This window comes from Bos indicus, chromosome 21 (assembly GCF_029378745.1).
Source record: "Bos indicus isolate NIAB-ARS_2022 breed Sahiwal x Tharparkar chromosome 21, NIAB-ARS_B.indTharparkar_mat_pri_1.0, whole genome shotgun sequence".
NCBI classification, from domain to species: domain Eukaryota; kingdom Metazoa; phylum Chordata; class Mammalia; order Artiodactyla; family Bovidae; genus Bos; species Bos indicus.
The window spans coordinates 17232568-17259090 of NC_091780.1; the positions used below are offsets into that span (position 1 = coordinate 17232568).

General features: G+C 43.7%; 1 protein-coding gene across 2 annotated transcripts in view; it reads left to right on the forward strand.

The window, feature by feature from the left end:
- The first annotated feature begins 408 nt into the window (after positions 1–408).
- The window catches only part of AGBL1 (AGBL carboxypeptidase 1), a 932974-nt gene continuing 906859 nt past the window's right edge, over positions 409–26523 (forward strand). The window contains exon 1 of one of the 2 annotated variants that reach the window (XM_070775073.1): positions 409–754. In XM_070775073.1, the coding sequence (XP_070631174.1) occupies positions 704–754 (51 nt within the window). In that variant the 5' untranslated portion in view covers positions 409–703. The remainder of the gene's footprint in view (positions 755–26523) is intronic. The other variant, XM_070775072.1, reaches the window with a different exon arrangement.

The window sequence follows — 26523 nt, forward strand, 5'->3', positions numbered from 1 at the left end:
CCGCTCAAGTATGCTTGCCTGGAAACTTCTATGGACAGAAGAGCCTGGAGGGCTACAGTCCATGGGGTTGCAAAGAGTCAGACACAACTGAGCATGCACTGTCTCTGTCTGTAGGGTTGCTGTGAAAGCTGCACATTATATAAGGGACTCAGTTGATAAAAAACGACCTGGAGTAGTTCTTTTCCTTCTCAGCCAGAGCTCCAGTCCCTCAGCCTGGGACCTCAGGGGGCCCTGGGCTTCTGTGCCCTGCAAGGCCACGGTTGTGCAAGCGCTCTCGGGTCTCTTGTTACCCAGGAGCCGGCAACAGACCAAAATAAAGTTGAGAGGGGGACCGGCGGGGAGGGCCGAGCGAGCCTCTGTAGGGAGTCTGACCAGGTCAGCTGGGAATGCCTGTCAGCCGTCCAGGGTGGCTCCTGCGTGGGCCTGGAGGTGGGTGAGTGACTCATGCCGGGGGCCCTCTCTACCCCCATGCCTAAGTGCTCCTCCCTTCCCGGGCCGGGGCTCACCTAATCCCCGCAGTGGGTGTCGGGGGGCACCCGCACCTGGGCCGAGGGCTAGGGTTGCAGCGTGCTCACTTCACACTCGGCAGCGTGCAGCTGAGGCCCTCTCCCCGGGCAGCGAGGTCAGCTTGGCAGACATTGCCTCTCCAGCCTTGATCTGGATCTGGCCGCAGGCAGCCGATTCCCCCGGACCCAACGAGGTGATGGCCGAACAAGAAGCCAGTGGGCTGCAGGTCCTACTGCACACGCTCCAGGTAGGCAAGAGGCCGAAGGCCGCCTGAGCTAGCCAGCCGGATCTTTGCTGCGCCGGGCCTGCCTGGGAGCCGGGGCTCTCCCCGCAGTCTGCTCTGGCCGCAGTGGCCTGGTTTGCTAACCAGCAGTAACACCCGAGTCAGCAGCAGCTCTCACCTTGAGGCTGACCTAAATGATGCTCTGGTGTTTAAATATTAAACCTGACTGTGTTGATGAGTGTGCTGCTTAAATTATTGAACCTGGTGGGATTAGAGGCTCAGGCTAAAAGATCCAGGTTTGCTCGAGATGAGCAAGATGGAAAAAAAGGCTGTTTGGCAAATGCACGCCTGTTTAACTTCTGCCTGAGCAGGACAGGAGACCCCGGGGTGGAAGCGTGTGTATAGAAGTAGGAGGAAGGGGGGGGGGTGCATCAGGAAGACTAGTCCTCTGGGCTTCTGTTGAATGGCCATTACCAGGTTCCCAGAGAGTGGTCCTTGTCGGAATCACCTAGGATGCCTGCTCACAGTGCCTCTTCTCAGTGGGATCTGCTGGAAGGAATCACTGTCACCCGGGGCGGGGGCCTGGGAATCTGCCTTGCCTTCTATGGATTCTAGTCACTCCTGATTTTGAGATTTCTTGTCCCAGGGCATGGGTTTGCTAACTTATCTGCAGACTAGACACTCCCAGAGGGTGTTGAAAAAATGTGGATACCCACCCACCCAAATTCAGATTTAATTGATCTGGGGAGTAACCTGAGCATTGGATCTTTGAAACCCTCCCCTCCCAGGTGGTCTCAAAGTGCAACTCAAGTCAATGAATCACTGCTCTGTAGACTTGGGTAGATGCTTGCACTGAACGGATGCAGGGAACAGCAGACCTCAAAGGGGCCCAAGAGACCATCCATTCCAGGATTCTAAACCTGAAGTTCATGGACAGGCGGCACCAGAGAATGGGCTTCAGGGACTCCATGACCCCCACCCACGGATTTAGAATGTCAATGTTTTGCACTTACATTCATTCTTCCCAGCTTTGAAAAGTTTCGTTTTCCTTGGATTCTTGAGAAAAGCTATATTCCTAAACATACATTTAGAGTTTTGAGCAAACTCTGGGAGATAGTGAAGGCCAGGGAAGCCTGGTGTGCTGCAGTTCTTGGGGCTCTCAAAGAGTTGGACTTACATGACTTAGTGACTGAACAAAATATCCCCAGAAATTTGAAAAACCGGGAAATCCAACCTTCCAGTGCACAGTTAAGGCAACTGAGTTTCAGAAGTGAGATAGCTTCCCAAGGTCATGTAACCACTTAATAGGGGAGCTGGGACTAGCACCAGAGAACTTCAGTATCCCGTGGTCATGTAACCACTTAATAGGGGAGCTGGGACTAGCACCAGAGAACTTCAGTATCCCGTGGACCAAGTGTCTCTGACTCATTCTATCCGGTGCAACAAAGGTAAGAATGTATCTGGGTTAGGAGCGTTGGCGGTGGGAGTGGGCCTGAGAATAAATATGCAGTGGGCCTGGAAGTCACTGCAGGATAAACTCAGTCTCCTGTCTTTCTACTGTGGGGTTTCTGATTGATATTTAGAATGATTGTTCCAGATTCTCAATCATCAAAGAAAGACTGAATTAAATTCATTATACCCTGTGTGCTAAGTCACTGTAGTCGTGTCTGACCCTTCATGATCCTATGGACTATAGCCTGCCAGGCTCCTCTGTCCGTGGGATTTCTCCAGGCAAGAATACCGGAGTGGGTTGCCATGCTCTCCTCCAAGGGTTCTTCCCTATCCAGGGATCCAACCTGCATCCCTTGCATTGCAGGTGGATTCTTTACCACTGAGCCACTGGGGAAGCCCTCAGTATGCACTACTTATTCCCAATTAACCAAAACGCTAAAATAATTGGAACACGCTTGCCCTGTGCACTCTAGTTGATCTCAGAATCTGGTGGTGGAATTGACTTGGGTTCCCGGCTGAGCCCTGAGTCAGCCCTCTCTCCAGGTGTCTGCCAGAGTCTGGTTTCAGTTTTGAGGGTATATTAAAAAAAAGGAGAGCGAGAACCCAGAACAGATATTCCATGGAATAATGTGTCCTGATGAGTTTCCTGCCCCTCCTCATTCCCATCCCCATGGACTAGACCCTGAACAGTTCTGAAAAGGGCTTAGCTGGTGTGCTTTTGATGGAGGGTCTCAGAGGTCTTAGGGATTCAAGCCAGTCCTCCTTGTGCACAAAGGTGAGCGACCGAAGTGTTTGTACCGCTTCTCAAATCTCTGCAGAAAACAGCGGTTATGTCTGAGTAGGAGATCAGAATGTGAGTTCTCCATGTCTTTCAGAAGCACTCAGAACATAGCCAAGGGAAGGAGAAAGAGAGACCAGATGACCAGGAAGACAAAGCACAGGGGTGACCATGTCCCCACGATATGATGGGGACTTCCGCCTCCTCGGGCGACTATGACAAAATCAACTAGATCATTAAGAAATATTGGTTTTCCAGGGACAGCCTTGGTAGTTCAGTGGCTAAGACTCCATGCTCCCAATGCAGCGGACCCAGGTTTGATCCCTAGTCAGGGAACTAGATCCTGCATGTTGCAGTGGAGACCTAGCACAGCCAAATAAATACATATAAAAGAAATATTAGTGTTTTACCTATTCCCTTTCCCTTAACAATTGGGAAAGGGCTAAGTGCTTTTTTTCCTACCCCAGTTTCAGCAGATTTATCTCTGCCCTGAAAGGATGAGAATCAGATTTCTACCCAGACATTTTCCAAGTCCCTGACTTTTACTGTATGAGTTGAGACAGAAAATCATGAGATTGACTCTCGAGGGCCTGGGTGAAGGGGAGGCGGCACAGAACACAGGTGTGAGAGACAGGAACAACTGGCTTCTGCCCCATTCCTGGCACTTACCAGCTGTATACCCTTAGGCAAGCCCCACAACCTCTCTGAGCCTTCATTTCTAGATCTGTAAAAGTAGGGGGCAGGGAGCAGTAAAAATACTTTCCTCAGCCCTTTGTGCCAGGATTAAGAGAAGCCATTTGAAAAGTGCTTATAAACTATAATCGACAGTTCAAGTGACTCTGGTTTTTATGATTTCCCCGGCTGAGGACTCAGTGGAGAGGCTGGGAACATTTGCCTAGGCTTTTCATCATCCCATCCCTGTTTCCTGGATGGGCTCCAGAACCCTTGGAAAAAAAGGGAGGTGTCTTGTCCATCCTGCTCTCCGTCCATCCTGTTTCTCCGTGTGGTTTGAGCTAATGGGGAAGATGGGAAGCTGCCAGGGTAACAGGATGTGGGCGCCAGGCCAGCCCCGAAGCCGGGAGCCCTCAGCCGGCGATGTCCCACAGGATGCCATCTCTGACACACTTTGAGCTGTGATATGGGCACATTTTTTGCTATTTGCATTTGCACTTTATTATTTGATGTTATAGCTGCTCAGACTGAATCCCAGCTCTGCGTCTTGGCCACAAGGTGAATAGTGAAGCTCCTTTGCTTGACTTGGGCTCTGGAACTTTATCTATTATGGATTGCGAATGAGGTTGCTGCATGTGCAGTTTCCGGTCCCGAGTGAGCATCAGGCTCAGATAATAGAAAGCCTGGAGGAGGTGGCAACTGCACTGTTCCCTTGGACTTCTTCCTTCAAGGTTTATTTCTGAGACAACAGGTGATTTCAGCCTCTGGGCTGCGAAGAGGGGATGGGTAGAAAAATGATGACTGATATGTTTCATTCATAGCACTTGGGGGTTTTGTTTCCAAAACATATGCTTAAAAATTTCTAGAATACTTCACAAAGGATGTAGAAATATCCATCTATCGTACATCCATAGGACCTGGTGTGGCGGAAACTGAGCTTTCCCCTTGGACATCAACAGAAGGGTTTGGAAAAATGCTTGGAAAGGACCAAAATCCTTGGTCCTTGGAAAAGGACCAAGTTTCCTTTTAGATAGCAAGCATTGTGTCTTCCCTGAATATCCAGTCAGGAGGAGTCTCTTCTCCCAAATTCCTTACCATGGCATTCATTACATACAAACTTGCTCTACAAGTATTTTTATCTTCCCATTATTCCTCTAGAACATTGTATTTTCATTGAAAAATGGGTCAACTTTCAGCAGAAGAAATTGGTGCAGTTAAGAGGGTAATGAGGGTCCCCAGGGATCGTTCTCATGGCATCAAAATGTGGAGAGTATTCAGTATTTGCTATGACACTGAGTTTGATTAAAACAGAAAATCTGAGAAGGGGAAGAGAGGAGATTGACATGGGAGTTTGCTCAAATGCTTGAGAGTCTTGAGTGGCAAGCTTCAGATCTAATCATGCCCTTGGCAATGGCTGCTTATCCATAAAGGTAGGTGATGGGGACTCCAGGACATTCAGCCAAGGTGACAGTGGTACAACTCTTTGGCTGGGGACATGAGCCATGACTGTATCTCTGCTTTTTACTGCCAAGTAATGTGATGTGTAGATTTCCCTGGTGTCTCAACAGGTAAAGAGCCCGCCTGCCAATAGGAGGTGCCAGAGACTCAGGTTTGATTTCTGGGTCTGGAAGATCTCCTGGAGGAGGGCATGGCAACCCACTCCAGTATTCTTGCCTGGAGAATCCCATGGACATAGGAGTCTGGCAGGCTATAGTCCATGGGATTGCGAAGAGTTGGATACGACTAGGTGTGCAGGCATGCGTGCACACACACCCTGTGATGTGTTACACACAACCTCCCCATCACTGACCTGACTTTTATCCTGGTCCTCTTCTTATCCATCCCCTCCCTTTAGCCCTTTCTTGTCACTTAACTCAAACTTGCATCTCACCCCATCCTGAGCCACTGTGCATCTCTAATCCCCCTCCAGGGGGAAGGTCAGAGACGGATTATGGCTCAGGGATTGGTGAAGTTGCACTGTTTAAACTTTTTTTTTTTTTTAATTTAAAAGGAACAAAATTATTTTAGAGGCAGCATTCAATGTCCTTGTGTCAAAACAGTTCTAATAACACAGCATTAAAAGGACCAATGCATGCTAAGTCACTCAGTCGTGTCCAACTCTTTGCATCCCATGGACAGAGGAGCCTGGTAGGCTGCAGTCCATGGGATTCTCCAGGCAAGAACACTGGAGTGGGTTGCCATGGCCTCCTCCAGGGGATCTTCCCAACCCAGGGATCAAATGTGCATCTCTTACATCTCCTTCATTGGCAGGCAGGTTTGTTACCACTATCGAGTTGAGTCCAAAAGTCCCATCCTCACTTTTGGTAATTGAGAGCTCCCCTCTGCTCCCAGTGAACCCAGACTCTGGATCCAACTTCCTCCCTGAGCATCTACCTCCCCAAGGCAGCAGGCGAGGGACAGAAGGCCTGCATGGCTTTGAGGTGTGATTGAAAATTTGCCCTTGCTGGTGACATATTGAAGCTAATGGCCAACAGAGAGACCCACATTTACTCCACAACTGGAAACTTTTACTGGCAACATCACTCCACAATTTACTCAGTTACGAAAATTGGAACCCCTCTTATGAAAGTCAAACACAGTCTGGGTTAGAGCTCGGAAAGCATGCAACCAGGGAAGAGAAGTTGGTCTGGGTGACTGATCACTGTACCATACCTGTAAGTGTGGGGGAAGGCAGCTATGAATCAAACAGACAAGGTGCTTCTTCATATTTCAGAAATAGGCACTTGGAAATGTATCCTCTTGGGTGTGAGCTCCATATCCTTTTGCCAGACCTGAAATGAAGGAAGTTGAAGGTTTGTGGGATCTGTGCTTTTTCACCAGGAGAATACTGCATGGTTCCCTCAAAGCAAGGGGTCTGCAAATCAGGTTCTTGAGAGAGAAAAGGATGTGTAGGATGAAGGAGAAATCGATAGCAGAGATGCCAGGAATACAAGAATGAGGAGAGCAAAGGGTGTGAAAGAAGACAGAGCACTCTGGGTCCTCTGCACCTTGCCCTGACTTGCTTCATTCATATTTGTTAGTTGAAAATGGCTTGAGATGCTTTGCACTGTAGTTCTTGTTCAGTTGCCAAGTTGTGTCCGACTCTTTGCTACCCCATGGACTACAGCACACCAGGCTTCCCTACCAGGCTTCCCTGTCCTTCACTATCTCCCAGAGCTTGCTCAGACTCATGTTAAGTCAGCGATGCCATCCAACCATCTCATCCTGTCAACCCCTTCTCCTTCTGCCTTCAATCTTTCCCAGCATCAGGGTCTTTTGATATGAGTCGGTCCTTCGCATCAGGTGACAAAGTATTGGAGCCTCAGCATCAGTCCTTTCAATGAATATCCATGGTTGATTTCATTTAGGATTGATAGGTTTGATCTCCTGGCTGTCCAGTGCTTTTGAATTGTGGTGCTGGAGAAGACTCTCGCATGGAGAGACTTTGTCAAATTCACGTTGTTATGTGTCTAATTTCCTCTACTTGGTCCCTTGAACTATAATAGTTAAAATAATAGTGAACATTTATTAAACAGTTTCTACATGTAAGAAGCTGTACAAAGTCCTTCACAGGCATCGTCTCATTTAATCCTTACAACAACCCTGTGAGTTGGGTGGTATTAGTGTCTGCATTGTAGAGCTCTCAAAGGGAAGGTTGGAGATGTTAATACATTTCTCATAGTCACACAGTGAATGAGTGGAGGAACTGGAATGTGAGCAGAGGGAATCTGACACGAGTGGACGTGCTCTTGCCAGGTGCATTAGCTCTCTGAGGAGAAACAGGGCCATTGCGAAGATTCAGAACACATTTTCCCAGGTGGTAGGTGTCTGTGGAGGAGAAAGGAGACCCCCCCTCCCTTGGGCACATCAGGCGAAGACAGCAGCTGTGCCCACAGTCCTGGCAGGACTGGCCCAGAGGGCAGAGAACAGGTGTCTACAGTGGGTGTCTGCAAACTTTGAAGGGTCTGATAGCAAAGTTTTTAGGCTTCTCAGGCCACACGATCTTTGTCACAATTGTTCAGCCCTGCCGCTGTAGTTGTAGATGGCATGGGAAAGAAGGGGCTCTCTTGCAGTAAGATTTGTGTACAAAAACCAGGGAATGGGCTGGCCTTGGCTGTTGTGATAGACGGTGGACCCCTGGCTGGAGGTCCTTTGGGCCCAAGCAGGGTGTATGTCAGGGTGGGAGAGGGGACAGAAGGCGAGAGGTGGCGCATCAGGGGTCTGTTGGACTGGCTGCTGCCAAGTGGGAACTTCCTTTATGTGTGTGGACGTCCTCCTCAACTTCCAGGCCGCCCTCCTTGCAAAGACAGCACAGAAAATGATGCTCTGAGTTCCTCTGGGGGCAAGTCTTACAGAACCTGAAATGCACACTTCAGTATGTCATTTCCTGCTGCTGCTGCCTGCAGTTTTCTAAGTACCAGTGGAGACATTAGACTATTAATCCTCCAAGGAGGGTTTTCAGGGCATTTTAGCAGCACTTAACATAAATGCCGCTGATTTGATCCCTGGGTCAGGAACATCCCTGGAGGAGGGCATGGCAACCCACTCCAGTATTCTTGCCTGGAGAATCCCTTGGACAGAAGAGCCTGGCGGGCTACGGTCCATGGAGTCACACAGAGTTGGACATGACCGAAGCTGACTTAGCACATTGCACCAGTGTAGTAAGCGATTGTCTTGCAGATATTGTTTGCATTCAACAGCACTTCCAGCACAAGACATGTTCAGTTAAGCACTTCTTAGACTGGTTTCTACAGAACACCAGTGTTCCCTTGGATGCCAGTGAGTGTTCCACTCACAAAAGTTCTTGTTGACAGATGGATTGGAGATGTCGGGGTAAATAAACTTATTAGAATTGCTTACTGAAAGATAATCAATCTTTTGAAAGCGTTTCAAACATTTATGTCCTCCAGCTCTCAGTTTAAATGCCTTTTACTTGGAGAGGAATGCTCTGACACCCCAATGTTCCTGACAGCCCAATGAACTGGGCTCTGAGTCCCATCTCCCTAGTTTGACTTTGCATAGAACTTGCCACTTCCTGATGCTTGTCTGTGCCTTCTTTCCTTTCTTCCACCAGGGCAGAGATGTCATCTGTCTTGTTCACCTTTATCCCTACTACCTAAAGCACTCTCTAGGACACAGTAGGCACTCAATAAATGTTTATTGATTGAATAATAAGATGAATGTGCGTGGTAAATTATCAAGTTGGGGATATAATACATAGCATTTCTAAATCACCTTCAGTTCAGTTCAGTTGCTCAGTTGTGTCCAACTCTTTGCGACCCCATGAACTGCAGCATGCCAGGCCTCCCTGTCCATCACCGACTCCCGGAGTCCACCTAAACCCATGTGCATCGAGTTGGTGATGCCATCCAGCCATCTCATCTTCTGTCGTCCCCTTCTCCTCCTGCCCCCAATCCCTCCCAGCATCAGGGTCTTTTCCAGTGAGTCAACTCTTCACATGAGGTGGCCAAAGTATTGGAGTTTCAGCTTCAGCATCAGTCCTTCCAATGAACACCCAGGACTGATCTCCTTTAGAATGGACTGGTTGGATCTCTTTGCAGTCCAAGGGACTCTCAAGAGTCTTCTCCAGCACCACAGTTCAAAAATCATCTTAGAGATGGGGTTTTTTAAAACTTTTATTTTGTATTGGAGTATAGCCGATTAACAGTATTGTGAGTTTCAGGTGGACAGCAAAGGGACTCCGCTGTATACATATGTATCCATTCTCCCCCAAACTCCCCTGCCATTTTCAGGCTGCCACATAACATTGAGTAGAGTTCCATGTGCTATGCAATAGGTCCTTGCTGGTTATCCATTTTAAACATAGCAATGTGTACCTATTGACCCCAAACTCCCTAATTTTCCCTTCCCCCAGAGATGCAATAATTTTTTATAGCAAATGCCCACCAGTATTCCATCCCACAGAGCATTAGGTGTTTCTTTCTTTTTTTCTTTCTGGCTGAACCACCTGGCATGTGAAATCTTAGTTCCCTGACCATGGTCAAACCCGAATCTTCCTGCAATGAGGGAGACCCAGGTTTGACCCCTGGGTCGGGAAGATCCCCTGGAGAAGGGAACAGCAACCCACTCCAGTATTCTCACCTGGAGAATTCCATGGACAGAGGAGCCATGAGGTCTCACAGAGTCAGACATGACTGAACAACTAACATTTTCACGTTTCTTTCACTTTTCCTACAGTGAAAGCCCAGTCTTAACCTCTGGGCCACCAGGGAAGTCCCTCACAAGACATTAAGAATCCATGGAACACATTTGGGAAACAATGGTTGTAGATCCAGGCCATGTTATATCACTGTTTTTAGGTCTTTGAGGGTTGAATTTCTCCACATCTGGAAACTGACTTCTGGCATGTTGAAACATTTCTAATCCAAGTTGATACAAAGTTAGTTCTGTTGGAGACCTAGGGTCATTCCTCTACTTGGTGAATTCTACTAGCTGATGACTATCCAACCTGTCTGTAGGCCTTGAGTGGACATGACTTCTAATCCTTCCTTGATTGGGAAGGAGAATATAAGTGACAGATGTGGAGGTTTAGAAAAAAGGTTCTTGTAGAAGCTCGTGAGAGCCATTCTGCTTCTGATCAGGAGGCCAAATGGCGATAAGTATGGCATTAGGTTTCAGATGAAAGGCAGAGTCAGATTTCAGAGTCAGGCTATCTGATGAAAGTTTCCCTAGGGCACTTGGAGAGATAGCAGCTTCTTCAATAAATGCTCAGTAATGAATTCTCCCTCTACCCTTAAAAAAACCCAAACCCAATGTGTGTTAACATCTCCATCTTTGGATCCTACCAATCAGTACAACCCAGTGCCCTACATGTCTGGCCCATAAGCACCCTTATCCCACCCCTCTTAAAACTCAAATTAATCCCCAAACCCCATGACAATGCAGATATTTTTTACATATCACAATAGGTAGATTAAGAAGAGGCTATAAGAAAATCCTGTTTTCTCCTTTCCCTTCATTATTAAATCATAAAATATATATTACATGTCCTAAAGGAAAAGAAATTCCCCAAATGATAGCTAAGATTTTAGATGAAGGAAGAGGCTAAAATGATATTTGAAAAGGTATTATTTGAAAATTAACATTAAAATTCAAGAAGTGTTTTTGCCATGAGCTGCTCACACTGTTGAACACTTACTATGTGCCAGTCTAAGCATTTGACACGTGTTATCTCATGTAGCCGTCACAGTGATCCTATGCAGTCGGTCCGACTACTATCTCCGTTTACAGATGAGGAACCCAAGGCGCTCAAGATCACACAGGCTTTAAGCAGAGGGTCAGGATGTGAACCTAGGCACAGTCTGACTCTGGTTTGCTTACTGCTCGTTGCTGTTACGCATCAGGCTACAGTTTCTTTTCCTCTTACCTGCCCTTTTCACCACTAATGCTTTTTTCCTGATGAAAGAAAGTAATAAAAGCTCATGATTATAAAATTCTAATTAAAATACAGATATAAATTTTAGGGAGTAAAAATCACCCCCTCAAATCCTGCTTTCTAAGACAACCACACAAGGGTCTGCTGTGTATTCTTTCTGTGTTTGCATACTTATAGCGATATGTGTATTTGTATAACTATGTCTATGTGTGTGGATCGTTTTAGCACACTCTATTCAATTTGCTTTTCCTACATATCAGTATAACTGTACATCTTTCAAGTCAGCATGTACGACCCAACTCAATCTTTTGTGATAGTTGCATAGAACTTTAGTATATGGATGTACTATGGCTTAAACAGAAGTACATTTTCTTCTAGTGTTTCACTTAAATTTGACTTGCTTTCTGTTTTGTTTTTATTTTTGATGTTGTGTTACATTTTAATCATCAACTTTATCAACATTTTCAAACTTTCATGAATTTTTTGGGCCATGAAACCTTTTCCCCAGGATCTGTTATACTTAGAGATGTTTGAATTTAACGCCATACCATTCTCTTTCTTGTAGGTCTCGTCGCTTTCACAGGGCTTCTCTGCCATACCACACTTCACCAGGATGTGGCAACAGTAAACACGTTTATATCCTTAAAATTTCTTTTACTGGATGATGCCAGTTCTGTAACATCTGATAGAGCTCTGCTTGATAATATTTGAAAATTTTACATTTGCCATAAATATTTATTTAAGATAAACAGGTGTAGGTTCCTTGGCTGGACTTCAGGTGGCCAGAGTTGATTTTGGACCCAGCCACTGTCTTTCTGTTTGCCTAGAATCCCTGGGCCAGCATCCTCTGTTTTGTTTTCAGATTTAAGTGCTAGGAGATGTGCCCAGAAAATATCATCTGTTTCCTTGGTATTTTATGACTCTCTTGTTAATGGTTCATTCATGTATTAAATGCTTCCCTTGTGCCAGAGGCTGTGTTAGGTAGTGGGTGGCAAGGTTCAAGAATCTTATTAGTCAGACACTTTCCTACTGAAATTCTTCCAAATGTTGATGACTAATGTCAGGAAGAAAGAGATCCGGAATACTGCAGTCACACCTGCCCTCCTTTCCCCCACGGACCATTTTATTCTGTGGTGACTGGCTGAGAACACAGTATTATCATTACTCAAGTCTCTGGGGGAAGATCTGAAGGTTCAGCAGCTGTAACATGTTTAGCTACGCCTATGTACTAATGTTAATTCGTATGTGGTCAGTTTTTAAAAAACTGCGGGGTCATAATTCTAATCCTTTTCATTCCTTTTTTTCTCTTCCAGTGAGTAGGGTGTCACAGATGCCCCCCCCTTTGTTTTGGCTACTCCCCACAGGATCTAGGATCTTAGTTCCCTGGCCAGGGGTTGAACCCGTGCTTCCTGCAATGGAGCCTCAATCACTGGATCACCAGGGGAGTTCCACAGTTTCCTTTTTGGTGCCATGAAAGCTAAAGGACACTTGCCCCAGCTAAATGCACACGCCAATTTTTGTGAACAATTTCAGTGTAATAAGTTACACCATAAGGTTTCACTGCCTCAGGGTATTTACTTGTTTTTTTTTTTTTTTGCATGGAATGGAGCTTTTTAAGGCTGGAATAGTAGAAGTCAGTTCTTGTCACATAAAGCAAACCCCATATATCTGTCCAGTTGTAACTTACCTTTTATGCCTCTAACCTGGGCACAATAAATTCTTTTTCTGTGAAATAATAAATTACAGTACTTTGCAAGCCACATATTACATGTGTTTACTGTATGAAATTATGTGTGCATTGATTTGGGGGCAGGGAAAAGACTCTAATGTATGTTTTCTAGACTTTGAATCAGATTAACTTTTGCCTACCAAGTTTCTATACAGAAGAGAAGAATGGACTCTTTGTTTTCCCTCTTTGGACTTGACTGAATTTATTTTATTTTATTTATTTTTAATTGGAGGATAATTGCTTTGCAATGTTGTGTTAGCTTCTGCTGTACAGCAACATGAACCAGCTATAAGTATACATATATCCCCTTCCCTCTTGAATCTTCCTCCTCCCCCAACCCCATCCCACCCCTCTAGGTTGTCAAGGAGCACTGGGCTGGGCTGAATTCCCTGTGTTATATATCAGCTTACCACTAGATATCTGTTTTACATATGGAGAAGGAAATGGCAACCCACTTGGGTGTTCTTGCCTGGAGAATCCCAGGGACAGAGGAGCCTGGTGGGCTGCCGTCTATGGGGTTGTACCGAGTCGTACCGAGTCGGACGGGACTAAAGTGACTTAGCAGCAATGTGTATGTTTCAGTGTTACTCTTTCAGTTCATCCCACCCTCTCCTTCCCCTGCTGTGTTTACAAGGCTATTCTCTGTGCCTGTGTCTTTATTCCTGCCCTACAAAAAGGTTCATTAGTACCATTTTCTAGAGTCCATATATATGTGCTAATACATGATATTTGTGTTTATCTTTCTGACTTCACTTTGGTTACAGTCTCTAGGTTCATCCACCTCAGTTCAAACTGACTCAAATTCATTCCTTTTTGTGGCTGAGTAATATTCCATTGTATATATGTACCATGACTTCTTTATCTATTCCTCTGTTGATGGACGTCTAGGTTGCTTCCATGTTCTGGCTATTCTAAATAGCACTGCAATGAACACTGGGGTACGTGTGCTCCTTGGTTTTCTCAGGTATATGCCCAGTAGTGGGATATATAGTAAAGAATCAGGTGGTAAAGAATCTGCCTGCAATGCGGGAGACCTGAGTTCAATCCCTGGGTCAGGAAAATCCCCTGGAGAAGGAAATGGCTACCCACTCCAGGATTCTTGCCTGGGGAATTCCATAGACAGAGAGCCTGGTGGGCTACAGTCCATGGGGTCAAAAAGGGTCAGACATGACTGAGTGACTAAAAACAGCAACAACAAAATGGTAGTTTTTTCCCTAGTTTTTTAAAGGAATCTCCACACTGTTCTCCATAGTGGCTGTATCAATTTAGATTCCCACACATTTTTTCCACATCCTCTTCAGCATTTACTGCTTGTGGACTTTTTGATGATGGCTATTCTGATTGGTGTGAAATGATACCTCATTGTGTTTTGATTTGCATTTCACTAATAATGAGTGATATTGAGCATCTTCATGTGTTTACTGGCCATCTTTCTTCTTTGGAGAAATGTCTGTTTAGGTCTTCTGCCCATTTTTTGATTGGATTGTTTGTTTTTCTTATACTGAGCTGCATGAGCTAATAAACTATTTTTATCCAGATTCCAACTTTGTCTTGACATCTTTCATATCTGATCTATACTTGTGAAAATTATAAATACTTTTGATGGATCAACTGTAGTGTTACTTTTCAAAGAAAGCCTCTTTTGATAAATTGTATAGATGATACTTCTCTTTCTCCTCTGAAGTAGTATCTAAGAATTTGTACCTCTCTCTTAAATCATCCATGCTTGCTTTGTCATAAGTTGTTCTTTATTTTTCAGTAGACCTTTACTGGGAATGGAGAATCCCAAAATAAATATGACATGGTCCTTGTCCTCCCAGAACTCACTGTATCAAGAGGAACTAGACAGACATCTGAGATTCTCCTGAAAATTACAGACCCTTTCTTTAGATAATCATACATATGCAATTTAACTAAGCATTTAGATCTTAGATTTGCCCATAGTTTGAATACGAATCTATGCCATGTGACTGCTTGGTTTGACATATCAGCAAATAATTACAAAGTACTATTATAAATGAAGATATAGCAACATGCCCAGGGAATTCCCTGGCAGTCCAGTTGTCAGGACTCTGCTCTCACTGCCAAGGGCCTGGATTGAATACCAGGTCAGGGAACACAAACAGAACATTGCATCCAACAAACAAACAAACAATACCAAGCCAAAAAAATCACAAACAAAAACACCATATGAGTGTGTTATTCTTGGAAAAAAAGAAAGTTCAATCTCCAGTCTTCTACGACCTTCTCTTCCTGACTAACAGATTGATTCGATAATTCAGACCAACCCTTGAGTTGGAGATAGTTAAAAAGACATATAAAGTATAAATAATTTTTTAATAAAAAGCATCCATGTCCTAACTAAATAATGAACATTTAATGATCTGGAGTCAGAAGAAGTGGGAAATCCAGAGAGATGAGCGGAACTCTGGCACGTCTGCCCTCGAGGCATTTACTGTTTTGAAGGCATGGCTTGAAAAATTAAGCTGTATGTTCTGTAGTCTTGCATGTCTAGGAGAACAGGAGTTGGAATATAGGGCTTACCAAGAATAGGCATCCTGGTAAACTACTCTCTGCTTTTGGGCTGAGACGTGAAGGGATGCTCACTAGAGATAAAGGCGAGTCATACATAATCTCACCTTCACACTGAGCCATTCCTCAACTCACCTGGGTGGTCCAGAAAATCCTAAGACTTGAACAGGCAGTCTCAGATTCCTGGAGCTTCCAGGTACCTGGGAGTAGCAAATTAAAATCCCCATCAGTGGAAGAAAATATCATACTGGGCTTTACATTAATTCTACAAATAATTTGGAAACCAGAGACAAGGGAAGATAAATCAATGTGAGTAACCACCAGCAGAAACAGGGAATTGTATTCAAGATCCTGTGGTAGTCCATAATGGAAAAAAAATTTAAAAAGAATGTTTATGTGTGTATAACTGAGTCGCTTTGCTGTAGAGCAGAGATTGGTACAGCATTGTAAATCAACTGTACTTCAATTAAAAATTTTTTTTTAAAAGGAATATAGGATTTCTGTTGTACTCCAGAAACTAGAATTATCAGACACAGAATGTGAGAAGGCTTTGGTCATTATGTTCAAAGATATTGAAGTCAAGTTTGAAAAATTGGCCATGAACTATCATCTATATAATGTTATACAGCAGATTTAAAAAGGAACCAAATAGAAACTCTTGAACTGAAAAAATAAATAACCAAAACTAAGAACTTGATAGATTTAACTGTAGATTACATTTGGCTGAAGAAAGAATTGAAGACCAGGTCATACGAAGCTATCTAGACTGAAGCATAAAAGGCAAAAAGATTAAATATGCTATGCTGAAGGGCAGGTAAGAGATAGAGAAGGTTTAGCATGTATTAAAATTGGAGTTCTGGAAGGACAGAAGAGAATGAGACAGCAACAGTTTTTCAAGAAATTATAATAGAGTCCCAACCCTTTAATATACTGCTCATTCCTTGATAATAGGAGTGTCTTTCTCAAGTCTGTATTCCTGTAAGTACTTAGCACGACTTTATTAAATGTTTGTTGAGTTTGTTAGGTGAGGAAATGTCCCTATTATTTTCTATTCCATTTTATATTTTTGAAATTATGTCAAAAGTTCTCTTAAAATAGTATACTCTTTAAAACAATTCTATAAAATTACTGTCTGTTGTGGATATACATTCAAATATTGAAATTCCTGTATTTGCAGTTGTCACTTTAACATTTAGAACTAAATTTATGATTGACTTGACAGTTGAAGAGTAAACTCTCATTTGCAAACTGATGATTCATTTTTGACCCCCCACATCCTCTTAGACTCAGGTTGTGCTGTGCTTAGTCACCCAGTCAATGTCTGACTCTTTGTGACCCCATGGACTGCAGCCCGCTAGGCTCCTTGGTCCATGGGGACATCCAGGCAAGAATACTGGAGTGGGTTGCCATGCCCTCCTTCAGGGGATCTTCCCAACCCAGGGATCGAACCCAGGTCTCCCACACTGGCCACATTGCAGGCAGATTCTTTACTGTCTGAGCTACCAGGGAAGCCTCAAACTCATATATGATGATCATACTATGATTATACTCCTATGATTATACTCCATTTCCCTTCTTGCTTTTTAAGTTTGACAGCAGCCTTTGGAAATGAGTTATAAAACTGTAATCTGATCACACTAATTAGTATATTACATTCACTTGTTGTTATTCAGTAGCTAAATCGTATCAGATTATTTGCGACCCCATGGACTAGAGCACACCAGGCTCCCTCCTTCACTGTCTCCTGGAATTTGCTCAAACTCACATCCATTGAGTCAGTGATGCCATCCAACCATCTCATCCTCTGTTGTCTCCTTCACCTCCTGCCTTCTATCTTTTCCAGCATCAGGGTCTTTTCCAATGAGTTGGCCCTTGGCATCAGGTGGCCAAAGTATTGGAGCTTCAGCTTCGGCATCAGTCCTTCTAGTGAATATTCAGGGTTGACTTCCTTTAGGATTGACTGGTTTGATCTCCTTGCTGTCCAAGGGACTCTCAGGCGTCTTCTCCAGCACCACAGTTGAAAAGCATCAATTTTTCGGTGCTCAGTCTTCTTTATGGTCCAACTCTCACATCTGTACATGACCACTGGAAAAACCATAGTATTCTCTTTAATGATATGGTATTCTGATAAGAAACTTCATTTTTTTCTCTTTAAAATAGAGAAGAAAGATGATGTTTTATAGGTTCTCTGGGAAACAGATTTTGAGACACAAAGTTGCATTCAGGAAGTGTACCAGGGAGGGCCTCAGCACCACACAGGAAGGAAGGAAGGAAGGAAGGAAGGAAGGAAGTCTGGGCAGGGGGAGGGGATGAAATGCAAGGTGGTCTCAACAAAGACTCCAGCTGATCCCAGCAGGGGTCCCAGAACTCCGATGGCCCTTTGCAATTGTCTCCTCCCGTGAGCAGGGGGCTGGCCCTTTATACCTCCTGCCCCACACCACTGACCAGTCATCAGTATAGGCTGCTTCTGAACAGGGGGCATGACCTTAGAGATCTCTTCACTTAACAGTAGTTCCCAAAGTGGGACCCAGGTGAGAGCTGTCAGTCCCTGTTGTCATTATTGGTGATTTCCTTTGGTTGGGTGGATGAGTGTCTCAGTCCTGAAGGGGAGACCCAGGAGGCATACGTGTAGCATCCGCTACAGGTGATATCTGATAACACTGGGTATCAGAAGACTTAGGTTCAAATCCTGGCTTTGGAATTTGGAGCTATGTGGTCTTGGGCAAGCCATATAACTAACCCTCTGGGTCACAGTTTCCTCATCTTTTCTTTTCTAAAGGAGTAGGAATGAGATCATATTTTCCTCACAAAACAGTAGTTTGAATGCTACTTTCATGAGTTTTGTTTCATATTTTGAATCAACGATAATATTGTTTACTTGGCATGTTTATTCATTTTACCTTAAATGTTACTTAAGGTGACACTTTATATATGACCATAAATATAGCAGTAGTGAAGTGAAGTGAAAGTCACTCAGTCATGTCCAACTGTTTGTGACCCCATGGACTATACAGTCCATGGAATTCTCCAGGCCAGAATACTGGAGTGGGTAGCCTTTCCGTTCTCCAGGGGATCTTCCCAACCCAGGAATCGAACCGAGGTCTCCTGCCTTGCAGGCAGATCCTTTGCCAGCTGAGCCACAAGGGAAGCCCAAGAATACTGGAGTGGGCAGCCTATCCCTTCTGCAGTGGATCTTCCTGACCCAGGAACTGAACTGGGGTCTCCTGCATTGCAGGCGGATTCTTTACCAACTGAGCTATCAGGGAAGCTATCATACTCAGTAAAAATAGAAAGTAGCCACAAAAATAAATATATTGAAATTTTTTCTTTAAAAATTTTTTAAATTGGAGGATAATTGCACTTTACAATTTTGGGTGGTTTCTTCTGTACAACAATGTGAATCAACTATAATATATGTATTTTGCCTCTCTCCTGAGCCTCCCTCCCACTCCCCATCTCCATGGCACCCCTCTAGGTCATCACAGAACATCAGGCTGTGTACAGACTCCCTGTTATATAGCTCTTCTACTATATATTTTATACATGAAGATGTGTAACTACCATATGTAAAAATATATTTAATTTAAACAATGTGGTGCTGTTAAAATCCACATTGCCTGTGGAGTCTCTGAGCTGAGGCCTTCTCTCTGCTTTCTAACATGTAAAGAGTTAGTTGCTCAGTTGTGTCAGACTCTTTGTGCCCCCATGGACTGTAGCCTGCCAGGCTTCTCTGTCCATGGAATTCTTCAAGCAAGAATACTGAAGTGGGTCACCATTCACTGCTTCAGGGGACCTTGTTGACACAGGGATCAAACCTGGGTCTCCTGCATTGCAGGCAGATTCTTTATCATCGGAGACAACAGGGAAGCCCCTGCTTTCTAAAAATATTAGCAACTATTGGAGAAGAATTGGAAATATACTAATAACTAAGACTTTAACAGACATTTCTTCAAAGAAGAATAAGCATTTCACCGGAAATAAACATTTTTCTCTGAGTGATTCAGTGAAATTCAATGCTCTGTCTCTTGTGATGCCTAAATCCAGGTCATATACTCTCAGCAGAAGATTTGTGACCTTCCAAGAAAATACTGAATTAGGTAGCCTTTAGGGTGAAATTGTATTATTCCATGATTCTCTTCTTGTGGGAAAGGAGTATTAAAAGAGAAGATATTTATGAGTTATACTTTTCTTAAGGTCATACATCTATTAGATTGAGTACCGAGTGGAAGCTTGAGGAATTAAATTTATTGGCTAGGGTTCCTAAAATTATGAGCACACCATATCTGAAATGTAGCCATGATGATCAGCAATCAGAATGCAATGCTTCAGCTCTCCTGATACCCCTGGAATAAAGAGCCTCTTGTAGATGGTAGACACTCCTTTCTTGAGTAGCTTAGCACAGCTCTGTGTGCTAAGTTGCTTCAGTCATGTCTGAGTCTTTGCGATGCTATGGACCATAGCCCATCAGGCTCCTCTGTCCATGGGATTTCCCAGGCAAGAATACTGGAGTGGGTTGCCATGCCCTCCTACAGGGGATCTTCCTGACCCAGGGATTGAACCTGCCTCTCCTGTGGCTCCTGCACTGCAGGTGGATTCTTTACCACCTGAGCCACCATGGAGTGGGGAACTACCCTACACCTAGTCCCTCTCCTCAGGAGAGGCTGATCTGAAGTATCACAGCACATGGTCCTCTTATCTGGAGATCACCATTTTCTTATTCAGTTGCTGTTTCCCTGCTGACGAGTTAGCCAGTTTATCCCCGGACATTGACACATTAATAGGAGGGGCTAGAAAATTCTACCTGTGATATCTTCCAGATATCAGGCCCTATACTGGGTTGCCCAAACCTACTGGCCTGCTTTCAGGGTTCTGTCACCTCTGCACATGCTGATCAGCATCAGGAGTAGAGATGGGAGCTTTCTCTGCATTTCAGCTGTATTCTAAGCTTACGTAGGGTTACTACTCACGATTCTTTATTCAGCTATGGTGATAAATAGTTCCTCCTAATCTTGGCATCCATTCAGCCCCAGATGTCAGGATTTGGCATCTCTTATTGACTTCACCTTTTGCAAAGAGCCAACTCACTGGAAAAGACCCTGATGCTGGGAAAAATTGAAGGCAAAGGGAGAAGGGGGTGGCAGAGGATAAGATGGTTGGATGGCATCATCCGCTCAATGGACATGATTTGGAGCAAACTCCAGGAGATAGTGAAGGACAGGGAAGCCTAGCATGCTGCAGTCCATGGGGTCACAGAGTCAAATACGACTTAGCGATTGAACACAACACAGTATGAATTCAACTATACTGGCCAACAGGATGGCTAGAATTCTATGTCTGTACCCATTTCCTCCATTAAACAAGTGAGGAAAATTATCTGAAGACATTCACCTTAGTGGGACCACCTCCTTTACTCAATTAGTTCTACATTCTGAATATATTCCCAAAGAATTGAGACTATCAGGCCTTTTTTGCTTGTATCATAAAACAAATGTATATCCATATATAAATAATGATGATGATGACATTTATGATATTAATATCAGAGGAGGAAGAAGACAAGTTGAAAGAGGAGGAGGTGCAAGAAGAGGAGGGAAGCAGAGGGGAGAGACCCTATATCTTTCCACAACCTTTCAGCTTTTGAATACAAATGCTTCATGTGAGAAATTTATCCCTTACATTTTATAGCTCAAGTACGATTGAACAAACTAGTACGTCTTATTCTCTTCTGGACCAACCCCATCTTTGCTCTGTTTATGGCTCTTTCTATCTCTTCTTGGTAGAGAGTCAGTCCTCAGACCCCATTCAAGGAGGTCTGTTGAAGTGAGTTAGTTGTATGTATACAGTTTTATTTGGTGTGACTATGAGTCACACGGAGTGTCTGAAGTTAACGCTAGTATTTACAGAGTGCCTGCCAACTCAGCCCTCTGTTTCTTCAGTTCTCATCTGGGAATCCCTTTGTTCTTTTCTTCTAAATGTCTTGCTCCCCTTGCCGTTATTTAATTCTGGAAATGGCACAGGAACCAAATTTAAATGATAATAATGTACAAATAAATATGTCTTTGACCCGATGTATGGATAACTTCCCTGGGACATGGTTGTGTTTGTCAGTTGCTGAAATCTGCAGAGAGAATGGGATAGTTCACTCTGCAGTGAATTTGGTGCTTATGTTACACGTACTTGGCCTTTGTGAGATTTGGTTCAGAGAGATGTTTTCAGGAAAGCTAATTTCCCATTACTCAGGACAAAAACGTGCTTGGATGCATTCCAAGCCACCCATGGTTAGAGCAGTTTTCATGCATGGCATGTTAGGGGTGCATGGAGATGAAACACTGATTCGATGCAGATGACCTCTGGACCTGCCTTGAGCCCTGATCAGCGCTAGGAAACCTCCATTTGATCTGGGATAATAATTATCTTTTTGGTTGACTCCAGTGATTGTCCACTAGGAATAATTTTGCCCCACAGGGGACATTTGACAGTGTCTGGAGACAACTTTGATTGTCACAATTGTGGAAGATTTTGCTGGTTAAACATCCCTATACTGCTTTGTGTCCTAATGCTGTTAAATGTCCTACAACACACAGGATCCGGCCCCCATCCAGAGAGGTGCCCAGTCTAAAAATGTCAACAATGCCAAGATTATAGCCTTCCTCTATCCAATCAGCCCTTTATTCGTTTTAGTAATTGAGGCTGAAAGTGAAGATGGCACAATGCCAGATAGCACGGTGTAATTTGGTCCAAATAATACTTTCTCTGAGAAGGGTAGTGATGCTCTCCTTGCTAATTCTTGGATTTGCTCATGGAAGAATCCGGCTAGTGAATCTCAGGACAGGCATTTTCTCTCCAGACCCACCTCCTCCTAATTCCCACTGGCAGTGTGCTTCTGAGCCCTGAGAACCAGTTGGCAGTGATCAGTGCAACTTGCTTTGATGTCTTCCTCAGGCTGGAGGAGCTGTTGAACTCTGTGAGTGACACATGCCTGGAGGCAAAGTGTATTATAACTCACAAATGGGAGAAGAAGACCAATTAGAGTTGATTAAAAATAGAACACACTGTGGGAAACATTTTGGGTCCAAAATCATTCAGGAAGCAAAGGTATATTCGCCAAGATCTGGCTGTGCCAAAAATGAAGATGGCCAGGCTGCCCTATGATTTATGCGTGTGCATGTTAAGTAACTTCATTCGTGTTCAACTGTTTGCAACTCTATGGACTGTAGTCCACCAGGCCCCTCTTCCATGGGATACTCCAGGTAGAAATACTGGAGTGGGTTGCCATGCCTTCCTCCAGGGAATCTTCCCGACCCAGGGATCGAACTCACGTCTTGTAGGTCTCCTGCATTGGCAAGTAGGCTCTTTACCACTAGTGCCACCTGGGAAGCCCCTATGGTTTACAGTTTATTATAAAATAGGCTTTTGGTGATTTAGTGCAACTATAGGCTAATATAAGTGTTCTGAGCTTGTTGAAGATAGGCTAGGCTAAGCTATGATGTTTGGTAGGTTAGGTGTATTTAATGCATTTTGCACTTCTGATGTTTTCAACTTAGAATTCCAGGATGTAATCCCATTTAAGTTGAGAATGATCTGTAGATGTTTGATGAATATTCATCCATCTTCGCCCACTGCTTCCTGTGGATAGGAGCTCACAGGAGAAGATAAAATAGAAAGGTTTTACAAAGAACTGTGGTCCTCTGTGATTTTTATCCTGTTCTTACTTTTTCTGCATGATGGTTAGATTGTAGAGCTTAATTTTGATCTGCCAGTGAGGCCAGATGTTGGGTTTAACTCCAGAGAGAGTTGAATTTCCATTCTAGTCCTACTACTCATAAGCTGTGTGCTCCTAGGCAAGTTATCTAGCTTCCTTAAACCTCGGTTCTCCCTTCAGTGTGATGCAGAAAATGCTATGCATCTGTTGTGAAAATGAAAGGTGATATCGTTTGTGAACGTACTAGCACAATTTCGGCACACATGACAAATGGCCCCTGACTTAACAGGGATTCGATTTATGATTTTTCCATGTTACGATGGTGTGAAAGCAATATGCATTTAGTAGAAACCCCACTTTGAATCTGGATCTTTTCCTGCCTAGTGATATGTGATATGATACTCTCTCTTGATGCTGGACAGCACGCATGAACCTCGCTCCTAGTCTCCTTGTCAGCCACATCATCGTTGAGGAGGTGAACACCAGGTATACTGATAACCATTCTGAGCCCAGATACCCATGCTGTTTACACTTTCAATAAAATATTCAATAAATTAGATGAGCTGTTAAATACTTTATTATAAAATAAGCTTTCTATGATTTTGCCCAAGTGTAGGCTAATGCAAATGTTCTGAGCATGTTGAAGGGAGGCGAGGCTAAGCTATGGAGTTTGGCGCAAACTCCAGGAGACAGTGAAGGACAGAGGAGCCTGGCTCGCTGCAGTCCATGGGGTCTCCAAGAGTCGGACATGACTTAGCTACTGAAGAACAGCAACAAATATGATAATCAGGAGAGGACCCAGATTTTGTGGGGCTTGAAGCTTATATAACTCTGGGGTTCCTCATTAAAAAGAGAGCCGTTGTTTTTTGTTTAGTCACTAAATTGAGTCTGACTCTTTTGCAACCTGATGGGCTGTCCATGGGATTGCCCAGGCAAGAATACTGGAGTGGGTTACCATTTCCTTCTCCAGGGGATCTTACAGACCTAGAAATTGACGCTGTGGCTCCTGCCCTGTCTCCTGCATTGTGGGCATGTTGTTTACCATTGAGCCACAGGAAGAGTACAAAATTACAAATACAAAATTAAACACGAATGGGAATATTTATTTAGAATAAGAAACCTTTACAAAGTAATGACTTTTAAAAAAGCTGACAACGCAGGCCTCATGAAATCCAGAAAAATAATGTATTTTTTAATTGACTTCCTGGCATTTCTTTATAATCCTTTTTATCATAACTTTTTGGGGCTGACTGTTCTTTGCCATATTCACAGGACATTTTACTATATCCTCTTCCATAGAGAATAAGGACAGTTCAGCCTCTTCCTGGCATGGCTGATCAACATTTATTTTTCCCTGTTAATAATCCAAGAACATTTTCTTTCAGTGTCCTAACTTTGTTTTGGGGTCATGTCAGGTAAATTTTTAGAAGTATTGTCTGCCGGGGACCAGCCCCGGCTGAACCAGGGTATTCGAAGGAGAGACGGCGTAGGCGAAGATCAGGAAACAATTGCTTAATTAAACGTTAATTAAGGATATAAAGAGTAATAGAATGAGGATAGCTCAGTAGGAAAATTCAGTGGAGAAGAGAGGCTGAAATAAGGATAGCTCAGTGAGGAAATTCAGTGTAGAAAAGAGGCTGAATAATTCAGCCAGAAGGTAAGAGAAAGAACGACATGGTGAGACCAAGTTTCGGTGAACAAGGCCCACACTTTATTTTCCAAAGTAGTTTTTATACCTTAAGTTATGCATAGAGGATAATGGGGGAAGGGGTAGAGTCATGCAGCAAGCCAGGCTTTCTTCCTGCAAACTTATCATATGCAAAAGTTTAGGTGATTTGCATCATCTTCTGGCCCGGAGGCCTTTTTCTCTAAAGGTGATTATTCTAAAGTCAGGCGCCAGCCTCCAAAAAGCATTAGATAAAGTTGCATTCCTACAGAGCAAAGGTGTGGTGGGCTATAACAAGAAAAAGAATTAATTCAAGGGTCCCAGGTTACAAACATTAAAGCTACTATTTAAACCAATTATATTAATCAATACACTGCCAGGGACACAGCAGGTAAGGGATATGGAGACTTAGCAGCAAACATTGGCCCAACAAGTGAAAATCCCTTCACCAATACAATTTCTAATCAATCTTTTGACTGCTCAAAGGAATCTGTATTTAGACAGTTTAGAACATCTCATGCCTCTCACAGTTTGGAGGCTCTGAGCAATCACATGTGGCCGGAAAAACCTATTCAGGCAGGCTAGAGGACTTCCAAGGGAGTTTGTAGGTTGAAACACTGTCACACCCAGGAATTATTAACTGGAGCTATAAGCTAACTCTTTTTTCAGAGAGGTAGTGGGGGACAGCCCCCCGTAAAGTCAGAGGTGTAGGTGAAAGCACAAAGCAGAAAGTAGGCAGACTCTGGTTTTGGGGGTAGATTGCTCGAGAATTTCCAGGGAGACTCCTGAGGCTTGATCCCGCCTTTGCGTATGCCAAGCCTCCTTCCTCATGACCTTTGCCAGAGGCGGAGCTCACTCCCCGCATCTCCCCCTTTTTTATTTCTTAAAACAGCCAGAGGCAGCTCAGTCGCGAGCTTTTGAATGCTCTGCCGAAGAATCCTGACAATACAAGGAAGAATGATTATGAGAAGCAAAATTAGAACTAAAGATATTAGACAGAATGCTTTTTCCAGAAGTAAAGTTAGAGAAGGTGTGAAATAAGTCATTAGCTGCTCCAGCGGTGGTAAAATCCAGTTGACAGTGTTCCAGGGTCTGTATTTGATTATGAAATTTCCCTAAGTCCAGGCCAATGTCAGAGCTGTTGCAAACACCTGAGATATGTTTTTTGATTTTTTCCCATTCATAATCTGTCTCGTTTACCTTTAAAGATGTCACGCATATCCACCGGTAATCAGCGTGGCAAGACAGAGCCATTTTCACTTTTAAAGCCTGTAACTCAGTCCCAATATGCATTATTGCCTCTTTTAAGGTGTCTACTCTCATCTCTAATTTCTTATCTATAGCTTCCTGTGTTGCTAGAGTTAAAGAAACACTTTTAGACGTGGTATCAACATATTGGGCAGTATGCACTTGTTGAGTCAATGATATTGCTGCCGCAGTAACAGAACTAATTGCTGCTATTAAAGCTGATATTCCTAAAATAAGTAAAGCCCACAAATCGTCGCGATCACATTAAATCTTGTAGTTGTTGTAACACAGCAAGACTATAGTTATATCAATAAGTGGTTACATCGTAAGATATGGTGGACATTGTAACACTACCAAAGAGCAAACATTATATTGAGGGTTTAAACAAGATGAGAGCATGCATTGTTCACAAGTCACTACATTGGGTCCACCAGTGAAAGTCACATGTACATTAAGTTTTCCAGAATCATTGGTAAAGAGAAAAACATAAGGAAAGGGTAGACAAGCCAAAACAGAATAAAGTAGAATTATTTTCTGGTTGGAGTTCGCACTGCAGCAGCCCCGTCAGTCTTGCCGGGATCTCGATGTTTATCTTGCTTCCCCTTCCGGCAGGCTCCT